This window comes from Thermobia domestica, chromosome 16 (genome assembly GCF_964235325.1).
Source record: "Thermobia domestica chromosome 16, izTheDome1.hap1.1, whole genome shotgun sequence".
NCBI classification, from domain to species: Eukaryota; Metazoa; Arthropoda; class Insecta; order Zygentoma; family Lepismatidae; genus Thermobia; species Thermobia domestica.
Window position 1 is genome coordinate 130,380,027 of NC_137469.1, and position 24,734 is coordinate 130,404,760.

At 36.0% G+C, this 24,734-nt stretch overlaps 2 protein-coding genes across 5 annotated transcripts in view; both read left to right on the forward strand.

Moving 5' to 3' along the window:
• The window catches only part of LOC145673415 (dehydrogenase/reductase SDR family member 7), a 58,653-nt gene extending 51,084 nt beyond the window's left edge, over window positions 1–7,569 (forward strand). The window contains exon 8 of the mRNA XM_081743101.1: window positions 7,159–7,569. Coding sequence (XP_081599227.1) covers window positions 7,159–7,243 — 85 coding nt within the window. The 3' untranslated portion in view covers window positions 7,244–7,569. The remainder of the gene's footprint in view (window positions 1–7,158) is intronic.
• Window positions 7,570–23,967: 16,398 nt separating this feature from the next.
• Window positions 23,968–24,734, forward strand: part of LOC145673416 (uncharacterized) — a 70,512-nt gene continuing 69,745 nt past the window's right edge. The window contains exon 1 of one of the 4 annotated variants that reach the window (XM_081743104.1): window positions 23,968–24,319. The gene's annotated coding sequence lies outside the window, so the exon portion shown is untranslated. The remainder of the gene's footprint in view (window positions 24,320–24,734) is intronic. The other 3 variants (XR_014128764.1, XM_081743102.1, XM_081743103.1) reach the window with 3 other exon arrangements.

A 24,734-nucleotide genomic window follows, 5' to 3' on the forward strand; every position in this document is an offset into this window, starting at 1 on the left:
GTATGAATTGAAATTGAAATTTAAGCATGTTAAAAAGTTCGTATCTGCCGGGACTCGAACCCAAATCTGCTTATAAATCCCATGTGTTAAGCACACACCTACGCTAATAAGTTCCTTAAGATTACACAGAAACTATTAGCTAGTTAAAACCTTTCATGTAAGCCTAGACGAAACAGTAAGACTGTATGAAGAGTTAATTAATTTTCGGCCCTATGAAGACATTAGTTGACTTAATTTTCTCTCTTAGATTTTATTGTTTAGATTGTTATTGCAGTTCCATTGTTGCTTTACTATTATTAACGATCATAGCAACTCCTATCATTTTACAGATCCAGCCTGTTTAACATCAGTTATTGTGACAAAGAAAATGTGACTTGTGCAAAAAGTACGTTTATGCATTTCAAGAGATGTAATTTTACAGTTATTCGCCACAAACTAAATCATATCGAAACCTAGTGCGAAACAGAAAAACATTTTACCCAAAACAAATTTAAGGAAGTGTACGAGATAGTCGAGCGGTTTGGCTGAATAGTTTGTTAATCATATGTTTCTGTGTTCAAATCCTGGAATACGTGATTTTTTTCCCCTCGTAGTCCTATGCGGAGACTGAGAACATTTCTTCTAATAAGCTTTTATCAACTCTTCTTTTTAAGTTCGATTAGGAAACAATATTGTAAGAATTGTAAATGTAATATGCCATACTTGGAAACAGGGTATTAAGTGTATTCACTCTTGTATTATTATTCTCTCGAACGCGAGAGACAGGCTTCGATTCTCGGTAGCAATCCACATATGTAATTCGGATCCCACGTTGAGTTGTGAATCCAAGTCTTATAGGCGCGCTGCTGAAGGAGCGCTAAAGTCTAGTTAATCAACTATTATACTCTGACAAGGTACATTCGCGAAGTGTCCCTCGGGATTCGTGTAAAATTGATTTAAATCCAAAGTTCTCCGCGGCCCAATGTATTTTGTACTAATTTTAGCGGCCCATACGAGTAATTTGCATATTTATGGGCCTTCATATATCCAGAATACATACACTACTATAACGCTCGGACACAAATTGCTTTTAGTTTCTTTAGGTATAATTAGACATGAATCTGGGTATATGCAAAACAAATTGGATCAAGTACGGCTTCTCTGACATATGTTACTCACCCCGGCCGCCATCTTGGATCCACCATATTGGATTCAACTTTCGGTTTTCCAAATGGGAGTAGGTGCAAGTGATATATCAAATTCATATATCGGAAATCCACTGGTGTAGTTAGTTTTAGTAGCCTGTACCGTTTGGAAGCTATTGCATATTAAATCCCTCCAGGCAATTCGCGAATAGACATTGCAGAGTAATATCGGTTACAGTTACGATGTTGACAAATCAAAACAATTTCTAACTGGAAAAATACTGTAGGCAGTGGCGTATTTAAGTGGGGGATTTCGGGATTAAACCACAACCCCAAAATTTTAATTACCATCTTAAAGTAAATGAATTATCTTGCAGAATTTTCCCATTTCCAGAAATGAAGTTAGCAAAGCTCCCGAAACAAAATCGTAAATACGCCACTGACTGTAGGTATAAACAAACTCTTTACAACATTGGTGTCATAATCTTATTACGTTTCTGTGAGTGATTATTCTTACTTTCATGTTATACTATAACATGAAAGTATTCTATTACGGTCAAGATGCCTAATGTAAATCCAGATACGACCAGATTTGGGTGAAGACTACCATTTTCGTATTTACTTCTGTGTGTATGTATGTATTTATCTGTCTGTCTGTGGGTTTGTGTGTGTATGTACGTTCAGAGAATATTTTGTCAACGATAAACCGCGTAAAAGATTACATATACACATGGGGCTCTGCACAACTTTGTATTTGGTCAACATTCGTGAAGTGCCTGACATTTAATATGCAATACCTTGCAAACGGTACAAGCTACGTTAAAATTAACTACACCAATGAATTTCCGAGAAACGTTTATACGAATTTGATGCATCATACCTACTCCCAGTAGGAAAACCGAAAGTTGAATCCAATATAGCGGATCCAAGATGGCGACCGGGATGGGTAACACGTGTCAGGGAAGCAGTACTTGATCCAATTTGTTTTGCATATACCCAGATTCATGTCTAATTATACCTAAAGAAACTAAAAGCAATTTTGTGACCGAGCTTTATAGTAGTGGTTGATTGAATTCCGGATATATGAAGGCCCATAAATATGCAAAGTACCCGTATGGGCCGCTAAAATTAGTACAAAATACATTGGGCTGCGGAGAACTTTGCATTTGAATCAATTTTACACGAATCCCGAGGGGACACTTTGCGAATGTACCTTGTGAGTTGTAATGTGAAATCATTCCGCAATGGTTTCTCAACAAGTAGGATAGTTCATTTGTTTCTTGTTACACATTTTGAAGTGGCGAAATCTTAACACTTGAACATATGAACGAAGAAACATTTAGATTGTTCCAATTGTAATTACCGTATACAGGGTATTTCAAAACAACACCGACAAGGTTTGGGAGGTAATTCCTGACACCAAGATAAGACAAAAAGTATAGATCAACCTGGGTGCACAAATGCTTCCTTTCGGAGTTATAGGCTGCCGAAAATGTGAAAAAGTTAACTTTAAAGGCCCATAGCTCCAAAACTATGGGAACTTCCGCAACAATTTTTATAGAGATAGTTGGTGGTACTTCAGATTATATGCTCATAGCCTTACTCCCTCTATAAAAATATTTACGTGATTACCTTACGATTCTGAAACATGTATTTTTGGGTCCCAGAGTTTTGGAGCTATGGACCTTTAAAATTAATTTTTTCATGTTTTCGGCAGCCCATAAGGAAGCATTTATGCAACCAGGTTGGTCTATACTTTTTGTCTTATCTTGGTGTCAGGAATCACCTCCCAAACGTTGACGGTGTTGTTTTGAAAAACCCTGTATAATACCGATTTCCGCGGGAGGGAGGTGCCTAACTCGAATTAAAACTCTTGAGTACTGTTTCGTATTGCACTAGTCAACTCTTATATAAAAATAATGCTGGAAGGTAATGCTAAATCCTGATTAACTAAATAATCAATCAACACAGTAACAAATATGGCACAATGCGTGGTAGAAAAACCGAGGAACTTTAATTAGGATTTAGTAATATCAGTTTGTCTAAGAAGTATTGAGCATTTAGAGGTCAAAATTGAGAAGACATCTACTGTCACTTACGGCAACACCATAACCCCATAGATTTTATGCTTTTTTCTTGTTAAAAAAAAGTGCAACACGTTGCTCACGGGCTTCGTTTCAAACTAATTTAACATCATTCAGAGAATTGCACAGATACCGAAACAAATGATAGTCTGACGGAGTCATATTCAGGCTGTACGGTAGATGCATTAAATTCTCCAAGCCAAGTTCTTATAACTTGTGACGAGTCTATAAAGATGTATGTGATTTGGCGTTATCAACGTAGTATACGACACTCTTTATGACGCCATTTAACAGTTTACAATTGAAGCTAGTAGATATGCAAAATACGTTGGAATTTTTATAAGTAGATGTGGCCGTGATTTTCTGTAAGACTGCGGTATATGTTACAATTCGATTGCAGTGAAGGTGGAAATGCTGCATTGGCCCATGAAGAAATTTGCACTGTTTTTGGGAAAGATACTTTATCAAAAAGCAACAGCCAGAAAATGGTTCACTCGCTTGCATTCTGGAAATTTCACGTCTAAAATGCTACTCGCAGGAGGCCAAATATCACAGAAAAAATGGAATGATATTTTGTGAAAAGACGAACAAGACTAGTGTGTAAGAAGTCATGACATCGCCAATGACCTCAGCATCCATTACCAGACAGTGATAAACCACTTCGAGAAAGCTGCCTACGAAAAGAAGTTCGACATTTGGGTGCTACATGATCTAACTCAAAAACGTTTACTCGATCGAATTTTTATTTACAAATCTGTACTGAAACCTAACAAACTCGAGTCATTTCTGAAGCAGTTACTCACGAATGATGAAAATTAGATAACCTACAATTATGTGCGAAAATTATCGTGGTCGAAATGAGAAACTCCAGTCCGTGGGAAAACCCATACTAGCGTCCAGAAAGGCTATACTGTGCGTTTAGTGTGATTAGACGGTCATCGTGCACAACGAGCTGCAACCGCGGGGCAAAATGGTAGACTCGAACGTGCACTCTACAGTCCATATAACAATTAAAAAGAAATGGCAGGAACCGGTCGACCGAAAAGGTATCATATCACGCAGACAACGCCAAACCACATACATATTGAACGACTCGTCAGAAGTTGTGAGAACTTGGCTGGGAGGTTTTAATGCATCCACCGCACAGCCCGGACCTGGCTACGTCAGACAATCAATTTCTCCGGAATTCTCTGAATTGTGTTAAGTTAGCTTCATACGAAGCCCGTAAAAATTACATGTCATAGTTTATACCTATCTATATAAGAAACAATAAAAGTTCTATAGCGACGCGATTATGGTGTTGTCAGAACAATGGGGGGAAGTCATTGAATAAAGTGATGCATATGTGGTTTAATGATGTTATTTTTAAATGACAATAGATGTCTTCTCAATTTTGACCTCCAAATGGTCAATACTTTTTAGATAATTTGATATTACCAAGTCCTAACTTATACAAGTTCGACGCACTGACGCACTGCGCCATATTTGTTACTGTGTGAGGTTGATCAATTAATTAATTAGTTGGAAGATTTGTATATAAATGAAGGGACCCTAAAGTACAGTACGAAACAGTACTCGAGTTTTAATTTGAGTTAAACACCTTCCTCCCTCGGAAATCAGTATTACATGTGGTAATTATAAGAGGAAAAACGTAAATATTTCTTCATTCATTTCTAGAAAAGTTACGGTTTTGTCATTTGTAAGTGTATAATAACATAAACTATTCTATTTGTTAAGAAACTATTGGGGAATTATTTTCTTTTATGATTCACACGATAATAGCTAGTTTATTAGAGTTTAGTATTCCTTTCAGCAGCGGCTTATTTGAAACGTGAACTCACAACTCAACATGGGATTCAAACCACATGAGCTGCTACCAGGAATTGAACTCTGGTCTCGTGCTCAAGAGAATAATAATAAAATAGTGAAAATACTTAATACCCTGTTTCAGCTATGACATTCAACATTTACAATTCTTATAGTAATATTTTAAATCGAAATTGAAAAAAAAAAAAAGTTAAGAAAGGGTTATTCAAAGAAATGTTTCCAGTCTTCGGACAGTTAGGAGAAGAAAAGAAATTAACCTACTTCAGGATTTGAACATACGAACATAGGATTAACAAACTGTTCGCCCAACCTCTCGACTATTTCGTACGCTACTTTAATTTTGTTTTATGTAAAGTGATTTTTTTTGTTCCATACTAGGTTTTGATGTGACAGCTTGCGGCGGATAGTTGGAAATTACATCTCTTGCAATGTACAAACTTATTTTCCACACAAGTCACATTTTCTTTGACGTCACAGTAACTGATGTAAAAAATATTGAATCTGTGAAATTGTAGCGGTTGCGTTGGTTATTAATAATATTAAAGGAACAATAGAATTGCAATAACAATAACGTAGATAATAAAATCTGATGAAGAACTCCCTTCATAGTGCCTTAGTGGCTCGTCTAGAATTAAATGACAAGATTTTAACTAGCTAAGAGTTTTTGTGTAACTTTAAGGAACTTGAGTGGTTAACATATTAGATTTATAAGCGAAAGATCTGGGTTTGAATTTCGGCAGATGTGAACTTTTTAACTTGATTCAATTTGAATTTTAGTGCGTACTCAGTGTAGAGACCTGCACGGGCCGGGCTTGGGCGGGCCGACTCTGCTATTTCTTTGGGCTGGGCCGGGCTTGGGCCGGCCGACACTGATTTCTCTTCAGATCAGGCCGGGCTGGGGCCGATTAATTGCAATTCTTTAATAATTATTGACTTTTTCTTTAAACGATAATTGGAATAAAACCAAACGTTGAAGAAGTGTGCCCGTGAAAAATGTTACAAAGAATGCAATAGCTATTTACAGTTTGTGTTGCTTAGCGGCTCCACTTTCACTATAGAGGATTGCAAGTATTGCGCAGTAAATTGAGCTCTGACCTTGATCTTCACTGAACCCAAATTGCTTGTCGTTAAACAATATTGCCATCGTCACTTTATGCTAAAATCAATTAAGTTAGATTTTTGTTACAGGAAATGGAGTTTTTGTTCTCTCGATGATAGGCAAAGTTCTAGGAGGCAATGGTACCATTCGGGAGGCAAGCGTCAGGTTGTCAACCAGTTTAGAAAATGTTTCTGAGGGTTAGGTCAAGTTTAATACTAAATTTTGAGAAAGATTGGGGCTCGAGCTAAATTTTTAAAAAATTTATCGGGCTGGGGTCGGGCCAAAAACTTTTAAAATTTATCGGGCCCGGGCCGGGCTCAGGCCGAAAATCTCCAAAACTTTTCGGGCCCGGGCTGTGCCAGGCCTAGGTACATTCGGGCTGGATTGGGCTCGGACCGAAAAATTCGACCCGTGCAGGTCTCTAACTCAGTGTTATAAGCAAGATCTTGTGAAGAAGGAAGGAGATGTTGAAATGATGGACAATTGAAATAGGACCATGAATTGAGTCAAAGATTTACAAACATATTTCCTTCAGTTGTTCTATATGGGATATTTTCAGTTTATTTCAACCATTCTCTAACTCATGAATGATCAGTTGTTTTTTTCTTCTCATATGCAGTATGTAGTGAAATAATACATTATACGCATTTTAACGTATAATGTCTCAACGAGTTATAATGTCTTTGATATGTGACTCCCATTGACAACACTCCAGAGAACACAAATTAATCTTAAAGGGGATTTTTTTTCTGTATCAATTGGATAGCAAGAGCCTGTTTCACACCACAGGCTTACCAACTGCTTGAAAAGTAATATGGAAGTTGGGTAGCATCTGTCCAATTGTTCGTAATACCAGCAGAGATACTTCATCCGACCTAATGGAGTCAGGGGAGAAGATACTTTTGCTGTTGATTGAACAAACCAGATAATTTTTGTCTCTTAATAACATTACATCTGTGTTATTATTGTAAAAATAGCTAATTTCTAATGTTTTAATGTTTTGTTCCTTCTTTTCCACATTTAGGATGGCTCGTTTTATTGGTGCCAAGAGAATGTTGAAGCTAAGGGACAGCCGGGACTCAATGTCTATGAAAACCGAGCATAAATGAACAGCAAATCATAATTTTGATGGATAAAGTGTTATACTGTAGTTTGATACACACCAGTTTTGATATGCATGTAAATTGCTATTTTTTTCGTGCCTGAATTTCAGATCAAAATTAATTGGTAATGCATCAAAAGTTTTTGTATGTAGGGACCATAATTTTTGCACGTATGTTGTTTTATATGTATATTATATGTGTAATGATTGTACATATATTTATGTCCTTGTAATGTTGTCAAGTGTGAAAGTGTAAATAAATATACAATTGTGTTTCAGAAAAAAAAAATTAAAATACTGGACCATTACCAATAAATGAGAGAATGAAATGTATTAGAACTTTTATCGTGTTTTTGTTGTAAGTAGCCCACAGATTCTTCTCGCAAATTAAAGGAGCAAAAGAAAGCTGTCGTACAAATTACATGGTATTTTTTTTTTTTTCCAAATTGTAATAGTAAAAACATGAGTAATTTTGTACGAGAAGTCGTAAAATAAGTCTTCCTTTGTTAATACAAGAGCCAGCTATACGTTATTGGATAACGTATGAGCAAGATCCTGTAGATAGCACTTTCGCAATGATAGAAATTTCGGATAAGGACCCATTCTGTGCCTTCCAAGTATAGAGGAGGTTGGAACATCAATGCATAACGGTATTGCCAGGCACTGACAAAAGTGAAGTGTAATATTCGCAGGAATCAGGGGCGGATCCAGGGAGGGGGGGATCGGGGCGATTTCCCCTCCAGAAGACGAAACTTCCTTATTTTATATATAAATAAAATAAAATCATCTTTCCACATTTGGTTGGGAGAATTGACTGTACATTTCCGACCTCTAACCTATATATAAGGATCTTTCAAGGCATGGGCCAGTGGTCATTTCCTTAGGGTTCCCGCTAGCATGAAGGCTCCATAAGTAGAATTACTTTTATTATGTTTAAAATTTAATTGTAGGGTCCCATAGTGCTGTTAAGATGGCACTGTCAGCAACCTGTCTCTTTCTAGCATTGAAAAAGGCTCTCAGTGGAAAGCCCTTCGTATCCAATGACGAAGTGATGTTTTTCTGTATGCATTTTTATCCAGGAGGGGTTTTCAAACTGTAGAGTGGAATGACAAATGCATCAAAGTCCTAGATTTTTATTTAGAAGCCTTGTTCTTTATTTTTGAAATATATTACTTGTCTTACATATACATAGCTGTCAGGAGAAACATACTTTCCGACGTACCTTCCTTCATATCATAGTTCTTTGGAGAATGAACGCTGGAGTAGTAATGCAATCATTGACACTGATATTCAGCTGTTTATCAGTCTCGAATCGTTCATTTCTTAGCTATTTATTCATGAGTTCAGTTTAGAGTCCGTTTCAGCAGCAAAGCTAGGAGACGTGGACCTACAGCTTAACGTGGGATCCGAACTACATGAGCTTCCACCGGGAATCAAACCCGGCTCTCGAACGGCAAAGGTGCGTACCCTAACTACTTAAGTCATGAGGGAGCTTAACTATTTATTCATGTATCTGTAGTATAGTGCAATCCTTGGCACTGATATTCAGCTGTTAGTCTAGTACAGATTATTTCGTAACTACACAGTCATGTGTTTCAACTAGTAATTCAATTGCTGACAGAGTCAATCCGTTCTAAGTGATCAAGCATGTGTCGATCGATCATCTCCAAAAAGTCTAATTTTTCTATGAATGTTTATCCTATATCAGGGTACTTCAAAACCACAATTAATTATTTTTTACAACATCCCATGGCGACGCTGCGGCTGCCGCCATTTTGCGTTTTTTTCGGTTTTAGGCGTTTACATTGTTTTGAATATCTCAACATGTATTTGTCCTACCACACTGAAAATTGCTGGACGTCTCCAACTCGTGCAGAGCTAAAACTTTGCTCTCTTAACATTTTTGCCTAAAACCACTTGAAGGAGGTGAAATCATGGCCTACAGTAGCAACATTTTTGGACATTGAAGACATGTTTGGGAAGAGGAAACAATTGACGTAGAGGTCTATTCTCTGCGTCCGCGACACCTATATTTAGAATTATTGTATAATTCCACACCTTTCTGCATTTTTTTAAATATACAAGAAAATTGTATTAAATAAAATTGAGTTCTGATGGTAGAACGCTTTCAATATGAACAATTTAACAAAAACAACAAAACAAAATGGTTAACGAATTTAGGTAAAATAGTTATACATCGCAAATTTAGTAATGTTCTGCTTGAAACATACTTTAAAATATTAACAATACATACGTGAAAGTTTTTATCAACATTGTGCTCTCGGTTAGCAAGAAAATTGCCAACATATTCGAATACGTATAAAATATCATCAATATAACAGTAACTAATATATTGAAGTAAACTGCCTAAAACATTCTTTCAGTTAATCTTTAAAAACCAGGCGCGCATGTTACTGCTGTTCACGTGTGAAGAGCAGCGAGGTATGGTTAGATTTTTGCGGGCCAAAAGGCATACACCGACTGAAATTCATAGGGACATGCGTGGCGTGCATGACGTGTATGAGGACGATTGTATGGACCGTAGTAATGGTCTCATGAAGAAATTCATGGGCTACCAACACTTTGCGACGGATGCGGAAATGAAATCAGTAGTCCGCAGATGGCTATACTCCAACCAAACGAAGTTCCCAGAGGACATCTTGAAACTGTTATCACGCTGGGAGAAAGATGTTAGTCCATTTGTGCTTTGTTTGGATTTGGTACATATTAAACTTTTTTTAAAAAAATATTATGCCTTTCCGATCTGCCCTCGTATATTCAGATGGAGCTTGATGAAGGTAGAATATAGAGATTTAATTTTTGTTAGAAAGCGAATAAACTGTAATAATTAAATTCGATGCTACATATAATTAAACAAAACATATTCAGATCACCCAAATTGTGAAATAAGCGCGTTACATACCTTTTACACGACCTCAGACCAGATGTTGACGCACCTAGAAAACTCCTTACTCTACTCTACTCCTTACTCTACTCCTTACTCTACATAATAATAAACAAAATGGAGTTTATACTCAAACTAGTAAGTTCAATGGACGTTGCTGCTGGCACACCACATCCAGAACTTCGGAACGATGTAAAGGAATGTTCCAGTGCACTGACATAAGAGTGAGACCAGTTAAACACTCATTTCCTGTCTTGTTACGAAAGAATAATTTAATCTTGTTTATAGTTGACAAAGATCTTTCAACACTAGCTATCGATACGGGGAGAGAAGAACTTTCAAAAGGAATTAGTATTTGGGTAAAAGTTTCTATCGCAAGAATCGAGGGAATCCACAGTTGCTTTGGTCTTGTCAGAGTGGATGACTTTGGCCATTTTCTGCACCATAGGCGATATTTAGTTCTAGTACAGAAGTAGAAACAGACTGATCTAAATCTGCTAGCGTCTGCAATAATTCTATCCTTTCTTCTGATACTTTCCGGAGTAATATAATTTCAAAGCTTTCAATGAGTTGTTTGTTATTCACAAATCGGCTTTCTAAATGATAAGATCATCCAAGCACAGAATGAATATTGCTTTTCGGTAATACTCAGCTAGATCATTTGTAGAATGATTACCTCTTTTAATTTGTCTGTGACATGTTCATGGAATTTTTGTTCATCATGAAAGCACTGCAGGCTCTTTCAAGGTTTTTGAAACTCTTGGTTTACATTCTGGCTTCTGAGTTGACGAAGTTGAGCAACAATATCCATTACGTGTCAAAGCGGAACTAAGATCATGGTCAGAATTCTGTAGATACGTCGAGAGATCAGAGGCAATCCCCCCTTCCCCCGAAGAGTTTGAGGAATACATATACTTTAATCGATTGTCTACTAATATACTAGTACAAAACGTGAAAGTCTTATGTCGGTGGTGCTCTTGCCCCCCTGAAGTCAAGTCTGAAATGGCGCCCCTGCGAGAGATGTACAGTGAAACCTAGCAGTTTTTAAGAAGGAAGCTTTACTAATAGCAGAAAGCAAGAGGTTGTCTTCCTGTGAAGCTGATTTTTCGCTTTCAGGTAAGGTTTCAAGACTGGCGACTACAGGATTTCATTTTCGAAGATTTATAATTCGAAAATTTCAGTTTGATTTTTTAATCGAAATTTTTTGCTTGAAAATTTGTTTCGAAAATATTCATTTCAACTTTTTTGTTCGAAAAGTTTAGTTTGTTTTTAATTCGAAAATTTCAGTTTGAATATTTTTGATTTGAAACTTTTGAGTTCGAAAAATTTTAGTTTCAAATTTTCACTTAAACTTTTGTAATAACTGGAAATTAGTGGACTCAAAAATATAATCGAATAGTTAAAAGCTGTTTGTTTCTTAATTGAATAGTTAAAAAACGGATAAAGTTTGACGGTTAACCGTGAAACAATTCCCTCTTTTCACTCATTGAAAATTTTTGGCATGTACTAAAATATTTTGAGATGATGATTTAAACTAAACCGTTTAGGTTATTTAAAATATAAATCACACAAACTAACACCAGGACCAAGAAGGTGACCTTAAAGTATCATATAGCTTCAATGGTTCTCTCTTATCAAAAAGCTTAAGAGGAGTGCATTAAGGTAGGCATATTCTCATTATATGTAAATAAAGTGAGAGTAAATTCTACTTTGAAGAGCTCACACAACATCTATGTAGAGCATAGGCCTAAATCCTAAACAGTACAAACATTTAAGTTAATATCAAAGTCATATAAGCTGTCATCGGGTATCAAACTCATGACCTTCGGAGACTAAATGTAAACCGTGTATGCCCATAACGCAATAGAGAGAATACATGAGGTTAGAAACCTCCCCATTTATATCTTTAGCAATTTTAGGTGATCAAATACTAAAAAACTAAGTGGCTCAACAGGACTGTCAACTTCACTCAAGATGGAACAGGTAATTAATGAAATTTTCTTATACCAAAATATAGACACTAACATCTTTAATAATAGACTCTTTTAATGAATTATTTAGTGATAAAACAGGAATCACGATTATTCAATTGAATATTAGAAGTGTTAGAAAAAATTTAGATGAATTTTTAGTATTACAAAATATTGCAATAAATGTAGATATAATTGTTTTAACAGAAATATGGAAAAATGAAGCAACTTCTAACATTAACATAAACGGATATCGCTCTTATTATACAAATAGGTCTTTAACACGTGCAGATGGAGTCATGGTATTTGTAAACGAGCAAGTTGACATTGACAAGGTAACGGAACTGAATCTTGCTGACGCCACTGGAAGGCGCTTACATTTAAATAATGCAGAAAGTTGTAACATAATAGCTATATATCGCACTCCAAGTGGTGATGAGAAAGCATTTCTACAATCACTAAATGATGAGCTTAAAAATTCTTTAACTTGCTCTTTGCTTTTAGGTGATGTCAATCTAGATATATTAAGTGACAAATACTGCGAAAATATAGACACGTATTTAAACTTACTCTATAGTCATGGTTATGTTTCATGCATAAATAAACACACTAGAGTCACAGAATATAGTAAGACTTGTATAGATCATATATTTTTAAAGTACCAAAGTCCACTGAATGTCACATCAGCTGTGTTGCAAACAAGTATAACTGACCACTTTCTAACTAGTATAAATGTTCCCATTACAATGCAAAAGAGGGAAAAAATATCATATGAAACAACAATTATAGATTATACTTTATTAAATGAAGAATTGAAAAAATGTAACTGGAATCTGGTAATACACAGTAATTGTGTTAATACTGCAACATCGAATTTCATCCAAATAATGAAAAATTGTATAAGTAATTCACGTATTAACAATAAAAATAAAAAAGTAAGTAGTAAATATCGCAAAATAAAACCATGGATAACAAAAGGATTAGTCAACTCTGTAAGAGAAAGAGATAGATTAAGTCGTTTAGTAATAAAAAACCAAAACGATTTAGAATTTAAGGAATATTACAGAAGGTATAGAAACAGGGGTGTAGCCAAGGGGGGGGGCATCGGGGCCAGGCCCCCCCAAATAGTTTCCTGGCCCCCCCAAATGACCAGCTTTCAAAACATCATAGTAAAATTATCTCGCTTCATTCATTTACAAGTAACAAAGTTTATTGACAACTAATAATTTATGGTAAAATAGTATAGAGAAATATTGGTTTTCCATACCGATCGAAAAATAGTATAGTATCTCTTCCTTATACCGATCGAAAAATAGGATACTTTTTTGTGACAGCAGATTACACAATTTACTGCGATTTATATTTCACAGTTTGAAGACAAACGTTTTAACAAAGTACTAAACAGCCATAAAACAAAGGTACTAAACTGATTTGTAAGTACAGTATATTTTATATGCTTTAACAAGTGTTTCCAAAGACATAGAGGATGGAAAATTTGGTGAGAAGCAATGCTTTTATTCAATTTGGATTTCATTCGCTCTCTTTTATTTCTACTTAGTGTAATAAAATAATTATGTTTTTTTAAGTCACGAATAATAAAAAATACGTTTTTGTCAGGAAACCATAAAGAAATTAAGTGAAATTTCAAAGAAAATCAATCTTGTGTAGATAGGTTCTGTATACAAGGTAGAGACCTGCACGGGCCGAATGTTTCGGCCCGAGCCCAATCCAGCCCGAATGTACGTAGGCCCGACTCAGCCCGGGCCCGAAAAGTTTTGGAGATTTTCGGCCCGAGCCCGGCCCGGCCCGATAAGTATCTTAAAATCCTTGGCCCAAGCCCGGTCCAGGCCCGATAAGTTTTCGAAGTTTCATTTTGTAACATTTTTTACGGGCACAGTTCTTCAACGTTTGCCTTTATTCTAATTATCGTTTAACGAATGTCAATAATTATTAAAGAATTGCAATTAATCGGCCTCAGCCCGGCCCGACCTGAAGAGAAATCAGTGTCGGCCCGCCCAAGCCCGGCCCGGCCCAAAGAAATAATAGAGTCGGCCCGCCCAAGCCCGGCCCGTGCAGGTCTCTAATACAAGGTCTTAAATTTAAAGGTAACCAAGAAAAGTTTTGTTGCTTTTTCACCCACCACCTTCGAACATCGATATGTCACCTAACGTGGAAGATCAAAAATAGTCCCCATCAGCATCGACGTCCTTCTGAAAATGTTCTGGAAGGCCATGCAATCCATCGTGGTAGAACTTGGTGGGCCGTGAAACGAAGAAAGTATCAGGTGCATTTTGGACTTTTACTAGGGATTTGAACTGGCGTCCTCTAAGGTGATTGTCCAAAGAATGGAATAGGTGATAATCGAACGGTGCGATACCCGGTTGCAATATTGTTTCCCATCCAAGGCGGAAAATGGTGTCCTGAGTCATCCTAGCCACGTGGGACTTAGCGTTGTCCCGTAAACGAGGACCCATTTGCAATTCAGAAGTGATGGCTCCAGAGTTTTGAGTTTTTGTTGAGCACAGCTCAACTGCTGACACTACACAGTTGCATTGATACTCTGACCAGCTGGTAGCAGTTCCCGATGCACGATGCACCAAACACACACGATGCACGATGCAGGTACAGTGCTGGTTTCTGCTGTTTTGAAATCGGTTCATGGGATGCTAACCAATGATGACGGCGCCGTGGAGCTTCGTATAGGACACACTTTTTATCACATGTCAACGCCCTGTCCAGAAATGGCTCCGAAACAGTAAATAAACACATGCGACTGCCGCGTTGCCTTCTGGCCCGGAGTCAAAATATCAGAGACCCATCGACCCAACTTGTAGTGCTTCACAAGTTGATGGATGTGCTGCCGAATGGTTTCACCACATACTGAATTGTAGTCCCAGTTCCTCTTTGTATATGTGTTGGCCTTCTGGCACGTGGTGTTTTCGGGTGTTTCGTCATCGTTCTTAAACTTGTTAAACCATCGCTGCAATGTCCGCGTCGTCACGACACCCTCACCAAAGGCCTGGCATATCTTCTGTCCCGCTACAGCGGCGTTTGACCTCCATTTGAACTCGTTCAGCAAACATGCTCTTATGACGCTCTGTGGATGTCACATGTTCCCTCTGTCTTTACGCAAGTTCACTGTGTACAATTGCTACAACCAGGTACTATGTTGGATATACCCACACCAACAACTGACGTTCGCCTTATCTGCACTCGCATTCAACTCACAGTGTGGGTTCCAATTGAACACAGACCTCCACGAAAAGGGACAGAACTTTCTTGGTTACCTTTATAGTTATGCACAAAAGTATAGCATTTGGTCACGGGCAGTAGTTCTTGATTAAGCATAATAAAAACTATTTTGAATATAATTTATGGATAATAATAATAATAATAAGCTAAAATAGTGTTTTTAGTTTTCCAGAAGGAAACCAAAATTTTCCTTTCTTTCAGGCCTCAAAAACACTAGCAGCAACACATGTTTTTTTTTTTTTGGCTTTTGTACATTGTAGCTGGCCCCCCTCAAAAACGACGGGCCCCCCCTACACAAACCTGCTGGCTACACCCCTGTATAGAAATAAACTTACACAATTAATAAAAGAAGTTAAAAATGACTACTATAGAAAACAAATTACATTATGTAATAATGTTAGTAAATTATGGAAGGTAATAACAGATATTATAGATAAAAATGACAAAAAGTATGTAGAAATAAATGAACTAAACACTAAAAATGGTCTAGTAACGTTTGAACGTGATCCAATGTTAATAGTTGAAAGTTTTAATGAGCATTTTTCCAGTGTTGGCAAAAAAAAAATAGTTAACAAAGAGATTGATGATAAAATAAATTTTAATTTGAATACCCAAACTAAAGTAGTAAACTCTATATTCTTCACTCCAATCACTGAACAGGAAATTGAACGCTTCATAAATCACCAAAAACAACATCTGGTATAGACGGATTATCAGCAAGTGTATTGAAACATACGAAATCAAATATATTAAAACCTTTGCAATATATCTTTAACCTAAGCTCAGAAACAGGTGTATTTCCCGATGATTTTAAGACTGCTGTAATAAAACCTATATATAAAAAAGGCTCAAAGGCTGATCCTAATAACTATAGACCTATATCAATCCTCAGTAACTGTGCTAAACTGTTAGAAAAATGTATGAAGAGAAGATTAGTTAATTTTCTTGAACAAAATAAATTATTTTCCTCAAATCAATATGGATTTCAAAAAGGTAAAAGTACATCAGATGCGGTATATAATTTAACAGAGATTGTTTGTAAAAATGTTGATAAAGCTGAAAAAGTAATTGCAGTTTTCCTAGACCTAGCTAAAGCATTCGACACAATATCACACAAAATTCTCTTAAATAAACTAAAAAGATATGGAATAAGGGGTATATCACTATCTTGGTTTAACAGTTATTTGAAAGACAGAAAACAGGCCGTCCAAATAGGTAATATTCAAAGCAATTATTTATATGTAAAACAAGGAGTCCCTCAAGGAACTGTATTAGGCCCAATATTATTTTTAATTTATATAAATGATTTGTGTAATTTAAAAATGGACGGGCATATACAATCATTTGCTGATGACACCTCACTTATATTTACTGGTAAAACATGCACAGATGTATTCAAAAAAACTGAAGCAGAAATGAAGAAAGTAAAACAATGGCTTGATAATCATCAGTTAGTATTAAATGCTGAAAAAACCAGGTATATAACGTTTTCACCAACTTTAACAGGACAGCCAGAAAACATGTCACTAAAATTACATTATTGTCAAAATACTGAAAAATGTAACTGTAGTCCTCTTATTAGTGAAAATAAAGTAAAATACTTAGGTATATTTATTGATAAGCATCTAAAATGGTCTTCTCACATTACACATATCGCCACAATACTAAGAAAATTATTATATAAATTTGTTCAATTACGAAACATTGTAAGCATAAAAATATTACGAACTGTATATTATGCTCTTGTAAATAGTACACTTAAAGTGGTATATTAATTTGGGGCGGTGCTTACCCTACCCATTTAAAACCCCTGATTGTTCAGCAAAATAATATTGTAAGAATATGTTTAAAAAAGGGACTTGAAAGTAGACTAGATAGACTCTATGACCAATTCTCAGTATTACCACTTTCAAAATTATATTTGCAGAAAGTATTAATATATGTTAAAAAGAACAGAAACAAATGGGAAGACATAAAACATACGTATATAACCAGAAATGTGACAAACAAAAATTTAGAAATTAGAGCAACGAATAAATCTATAACTCAATACCAAACATATTACAGAGCTCCGAAGATCTATAATGAACTCCCACTCCGAATCAAAGATGAAAGTAATTTCAAAACCTATAAAAGGTTAATTTTACAGTGGTTAAAAGAATTAAAAAGTGTTTAAAAAACTATTGTTAGCTAAAAGTAAGGATAAACCTCATATGTTACGATAAGAAAATAAATAGAACACGAGAATCAATCTCACACACAAGCATTTGCTTATGTGATCCATTTTCTATCTTTTTTTATTCTTTGCATAAAAAAATACAAAAAAATTCGCAATATAGAAATAAGTGCATTGAATTAAGTTACCCGACACTTTGTGATAGACATGACTTCTGGAAGTCCGAAGTCCTGTCATCTCTGAGTGCCGGGTACGTTAAACTCTACTAATAAAGGAAATCTAGGAAGTCCGATTTCCTTTAGAGAAGTAATAGCACTTATAAGTAGAAATTTACTTGTTAATTTCTGTAGCAGTTATTTTTCTTATTCTTTTATTTTATTTTCATTAATATTTTGTATATTGTTATTTTATCATTTAATATGGTTATGTATTTTTCATGTATATTCTTTAATATATTGGATACATCCAATATATTAATTTTCTTCTTCTTTAAATAAATAAATAAATTAGTTCTGGAGACGATGACTTTGGTCCTGCGAAATTAACCCACCAATCACGAAATTTTAAAAGTGTTTGTTCATGTACTCATGCCCTATAGAAGCCTATACTCATTCATATAAAGTAATAAAGAACCAATCAAGCTTATAAATATTACACAATATTGAGAACATGTTATTCATGAACCTAAACGACATGTAACAAGTGCAGTCGGAACAGTTTTTCATCAGCAAAGCCCTTACTAATTAAACTAAACACTGGAACGCTGAACGTTTAAATCGCTCAAACCAATAACAAGGTCTGCTTGTACAGTGAACCAATCAGATTTAAGCAAAGAGTAAATGTGACGTCATTATTATTTATCCACGAACGGAAATTAAAGGTAGTAACTAGGTTCGAAGTCAGCTCATTACTTCCCTCTTATACCTTCTCTAGGAATGAATGTATTCTTTGAAAGTAAACCATTACACATATATGTTCTTGTTTTGTTGTAAGAAATAACTCCTCAATGTTATCTCGTTACATAAGTATGATTCATCATTATTACAATGAACCAATCAGATTTAAGCAAAACGTAAATGTGACGTCATTTATTTTAATCCACAAACGAAAACGAGAGGTACTAACTAGGTTCAAAATCACATCAACCCATCCCTTTTTTCCTTCACAAAGAATGAATATATCTTTTCAAAGTAAACTATTTCACACTATTTGACAATTAAACACTGTGTTTGTTAGAACAAATAATGCCAACGATAATGTTACAACGAATACGTAAGCATGTGTAACACGATATAGCTGACGTTTCCTTTTAAACATATGATTATAAGTCAATACACAAAGAAGCTTTTAAAATATTTCCAACAGTTTTATTTAATCCACAAACGAATACAATATAAATTATTGTTGTCATTTAAGAGGTATTAGCCAGGTCCGGGATCGCCCCTCCCCCTCTTTTATGCGTTTTAAATAAATGTATGCTTTCCTGGACACTTTTTAACAATTGAATATCGTGGTTCGATCCCATAAGTCCCGTGAATGAAAACTACACCTTAACCAAAAGTTAAGTGTTCCTCCCAAAGTTTTCGAGTTGAGTTGAGTTGATTTTGAGTTTAATGTCCCGTTCAGCAGCGAGCAGAAAACCTACTGATTAACGTGGAATCCGAACCACATTAACTCCCGCCGGGAATCGAACCCTGGTCTCCCACGCCAAAGGCGCATACGCTAACCGCTTAGCCACGGAGGAGCTCCAAAGTTTACGAGTTTCATATTAATACTGTACCTCCAATTCATTCGCACCGGTACGGGGGCCGTGGTTCGGTGGCAAAGCGCTAACCTCTGGTATATGGTGTCCCTGGCTCGATCCCCGGCCAAGTTAGTTTGCGGTGAACAACATCGTGTTTACGAGTTTTCTCTGGGTACTTCCGTTTCCTCCCACTTTCTTCATTTCATTCATTTCACATCATCACCGTCTCCTTTAGCCTAACCGGCATAAACGTGGGACGTAAAACTAAAGATTTCATTTCACTTTTTTCATTCACACTAGTGTTAGTCCAAATATATAATGATATAGGGTAATACCATCTCATCAAAGGGGCTAAAAATTCCAAATTTTATGCCATAAAAGTGAACGAAAATAAAAAGCATATATAAACCCTGTACTAATTCATAATTTTATCCATATTTTTAATAATTTTTAATATTTTTAATAATCCATATTTTTAATAATTTTATACCCATAAAAGAACCGTCATAACCAGTGTTGGGTAAGTTACTTGTAAAAATGTAACGCGTTAAAGTTACTTTACTTTCTCTTAAAATGTAACGCGTTAGTAACGCGTTACTTGCTCAAAAAAGTAATTGTTACTTTATTTCGAAAGTAATGCGTTCCTAACGCGTTACTTTACGGTCCAAAACTGAATGTGTGAAAAAAATCTTATTACTTCAATTTTCCATACTACTATTACTACTACCACCACCACTATTATTATTATTATTATTATTATTATTATTATTATTATTATTATTATTATTATTATTATTATTATTATTATTATCGCACGTTTTGAATTGCTTTATGTAGACGCAAAAACAAATTCTTACTTGACAGCTACTGTATATGAACATTTCCATATAATGTAACACTGAATAAAATCCCATACTGCGTTACTCGTAGGGATGGTACGAGCGAGTTTTCTTTGGAACTCGATTCGACTAGAAACAGACATCTTTAAGCTCAACCCGAGAACTCAGCTCGAAAAATTTCCTCCAACTGAACTCGAATTTGGGTCGAGTTTTGAGTCGAGTCGAGCCAAATCCCGTGTGTAGTTTCGAGTACTCTTCAAGTGCCTTGTATAGACATTATATTTATTATCAATGATACTCCTACAACTTTTATTATTATTATTATTATTATTATTATTATTATTATTATTATTATTATTATTATTATTATTATTATTATTATTATTATTATTATTATTATTTATAACAGCACTGTATAAACATGAAAGATAGATGGTTTGTATCTGAATACTAAAAAACTAGTTGATTGCCAACCTTGGTAGACGTGAAGTCTAGGAGTTTAGGACATTGTTCACGAGCTTCTGAGTTTGGGTTGAGGGTCTAGGTTGAGTATTCGGGTTCGAGCCAAACATTGTTAAAAGTTGTAGGACACTGCCCACATAAAAAATCTTCAAAACTGCTCGGCCCGGGTTTAGAATTGTCAACGACTCGTGCTGCTCGGCTCACAACTCATTCACTATCGACCCGAACCGAGAAGTGAGCCGAGCCAACAGCTCACCTAACCGAGTCGGCTAGAGCCCTCGGCTCAGTTGAGCCGAACCGAGCAAATGGATCATCCCAACCAAGCCAGCTCAAGCCGATGGTTCACCCCAAGCGAGCCGGCTCGAGCCATCGGCTCCGTTGAGCCAAGCCGAACTGAGCTTGTTATAAAAGATCTCTTGTAGTCTCACTATCGAGACGAGACGAGATTCGAGCAATGTCCCCTCTCGTGAGCAACACTAAAAGTATTCTGTATTACTGCTTAGCTTACATTTCTCATGGCTTTCTCTGTCCAGCGTAATCAAGCCATGATTTAAACATGAGTTAAAACGAGCGAGCCATTTATCAAACTCGACTCAACTCGAAACTCGACGCTAAACACAGTGAATCGGTTCGGAACTCGACTCGAGAAAATTACCTTTGACTCCAGTCGAAAGTCGTGAACTCTAGTCGAGTCTAGTCTTAGCTCGACTCGTTCCAATCGCTATGAGTTAGAAAAACTGGTTGTTTTATTATTATTCTGCTAAACTAATTATATAATAACAACAATGTTGTTATGTAAAATTGAAAATACAGAATATAGAGAAACATTACACTGCAACTAATAAAATGAGAACACATGAACTGGGAGTGAATCAAAGCTCGCCAGTAAAGGCTCTTTAAAGGTAGTTCCAAACTCTATAATCAACGTAACTCTAGGATACGCAAATTGATCTGAAAGAACTCCAATATTACATACCATCAACTGACTATTTTCTAGTAATAAAGTAGGTCTATTCATCAGAACACAGTTTACTCATATTAACCCCTTACTGTATATCGTTAATTATGAGGTGATGATAAATATTAACTCTAGTTGTTAAATATCAACTCTAGTTGTTGATAAATATTTCCCACCGGGGCACCACTTTACTTTTAAATTTTGTCCTCCACCATCCTCAGCTTTCAAGAAAAGGCATTCTTTCAAATGTTCGAACAATAAAATATTTTCGTTCTCCATCTTTATAAAAGCAACACCAATCAAAGTAAAATAGACTACCGGTACCATTGCACTAGTAGTTCACTCACTGAATGTATTGATTTGGAGCTGTCAAAATCTGCGACAAAATTTTGCAGGTGCTTGCAATCAGTACACGCGATTTCCCTGAAGCTGTCCTCATATTCCAAAAACAGCAAGCGGCATTATGATCCTATCTGTTTCTCTATATGTCGGTGACTGACTGTCGGTCACTGACATCGTTCATGCTCCATTGCTCCATTCTGAGAAATTCACTTACAGGAAATAAACATTTGTTTCCGAAGAAAAATTACTTATCCATCCGCAATGTAACGCGAAAAAAGTAACGCAAACTAGGTACGTTACTTAAATTTTTTAACGCGTTACCGTTACAGTTACTTTGGAAAAAATGTAACGCGTTACTAGGAAAAGTTACTTAAAAGTAACGTGTTACTTGCGTTACGTTACTTCGCAAGACTGGTCATAACCTTTAATTCAAACATCCCAGTTCAATGACGTCATACAAACGCATTAGGCGGGCCAAGGTACCTTTGAAAATTCGCACCAGCCTGCATGGCCTCTGAGTAAGCATAGGCAAAATTTCAATAGGTGACGCAATCCCGGGCCAAACTACCTCTGACTCATTTGCAACCAACGCTATGGTCCATGGGACCCCTACATCGGATAACCAAGAGTGCGATGGACCAAAAGTGTCCTCAAGTCAGGCCCTTACTACTGTCGTGGATGGTCACGTTCAAGATTAATAATGGGTAACTTCACTAACGTGTTGCCATATATTCGAACGGAATAACAGTCTAATTCCACGCTAATGGAGGAATGCCAGACACACAAACAAGTGTACATTTAATTTTCTGGCAGTATATACCTTGCTCAATCAGTTTCAATCTTTCTAAAAAATATAAGACCATATGATTTCTTCGTGTTCGTTAACCAGTCTTAAGCAGGAGCGTCATTTCATATTTTGCTGGGGGGGGGGGGGGCAAGACCCCTAGATATAATTAAAATTTCGCGTTTTTCATTGATTTACTACTATTCTATTGATAAAATCTATATACATCTAAAATTCAGGGGGCAAATGCCCCTCCCTGCTCCACCTAAATAAAGCCCCTGTTTTAATTATTATATGATTGGAAAGTGGCAGGTGCGCACTCAGAAATTCTTTTTGGGAAATGTTCAAGTTTTGGGGCGATGGGTCCAATATTAAAAGCCCATATGTCTATGTAGTATTAAACGGGTATTATTTTGCACGAAAGGCAATAAGTAATTTCCACCTACATTTTCAGAAAAAAATGATAGAACTAGGTTATTTTTGTAAGAAAAAAGTACAAATCAAGTGTAAAATCAAATTTTTATGCCACATTAATCATTTCTCTGTTAAACAAAAACAGTACTGTAATCTTCCCCGTGGGTGCCCCTCTGAACAGTGAGAGCCTTATGCAGAGTCGTTTTAACGAATGATTAACGTCATACTAAAGTCTGACTACTGCAGGAAACATGTTAGTCGAATCTTTAGCATGGCACTAATCACCCTTTCAGAACATCTCTGCATAAGGCATTGAGTTTTCCGTGATAAACAACACCACTGTGAAACATTTAATAGACAGTACTTGGAGTAGCGGCTTTAGCGGGTAGGTCGGGTAGGTGCGGGTCTACCCAAAAACATATAGGGCCTTATGCACAGTCGTAATGACGAACGATTAGCGCCATCCTAAAGTGTTGGACTAAGATATGTTTCCTGCAGGTAGTAAGGCGTTTAGTATTATGCTAATCATATGTCAAAACGACTCTACATTAGGCGGTTAAACGCTAAGAGCTACAATAAAGAGTAATTATATTTTGCACTATTTTTTATTAATGGTAAATAATTATTTAACAAATACCATTAACCACTACTGTAAAAGTAATTTCCTACTGTCATTAATCAATCAAATGTGTTAACGTATCCATAAACGAGGAAGCGGGCCTATCCAAAATTAAAATCCTAAACCCATTCCTGTGTATTTGGTTCATAAACTATGATAGTTGTCTTCGAATAAATTATAGTTTGAACAACCTCCATTTAAGGTACTACCATGGGATCATTCCGTACCAGTCCTCGCGGAATTATTGGGATTCGAATGCATTACAAAAGAGCAAAAAGTTATTATACTGCTATGCTAATTATAGTAAATCTTGCGCTCATAGTATTATTGAAAGTGCCCGCGGTCGTAAGGACGTCCTACGGATATCTTGATTAATACTGTTACTGAGAATTGATTATAAACTGAGGAGATATCCATCAGAGAAGTCTTTATTTATTTTATCTTGGAGAGTACATATTACCATTATGTGTTCTATAGTCATTGAACTAGAATATGTTGCGAAGTGATTAAATTTATTAGTTGATGCTATTATTTACCGTAATAGTCACACACAGAAGGTGATCGTTATCAGGGTGCACGTCTAGTTGATACACATCCTATGTATATAATAAAATACAGGTAAAATTCAAGGTTTGGGTGAAGTGTTGTGGTATCACATATATTTTTCACGTTAATAGCACCATAATTATACTAGATCTCGGGTGGAATTTTACTATACGGATTCATAGATTGCAAAATACATGGGAAAATGTGGGGAAGTCTTTAATTTGTCCATTTTATGTCGAGAACAGAACCCAACGTATCACTACGGGGCTTCTAACCCTTTCCAACACCTATTACTACCCCTACTCCTACTCGTACTTCTACTACTACTTATACTATGGACCCGTGTAATAATTCTACACGATATCTCGATGAGGGGAATACAATTATACAATCATTTTATGATCCGAATAGTGGAACTTCACGTGATCGCAGTTCTTTGGAACTTTCACTTAAGAAGTTTTATAGCATCAAAAATATATTTTACTGT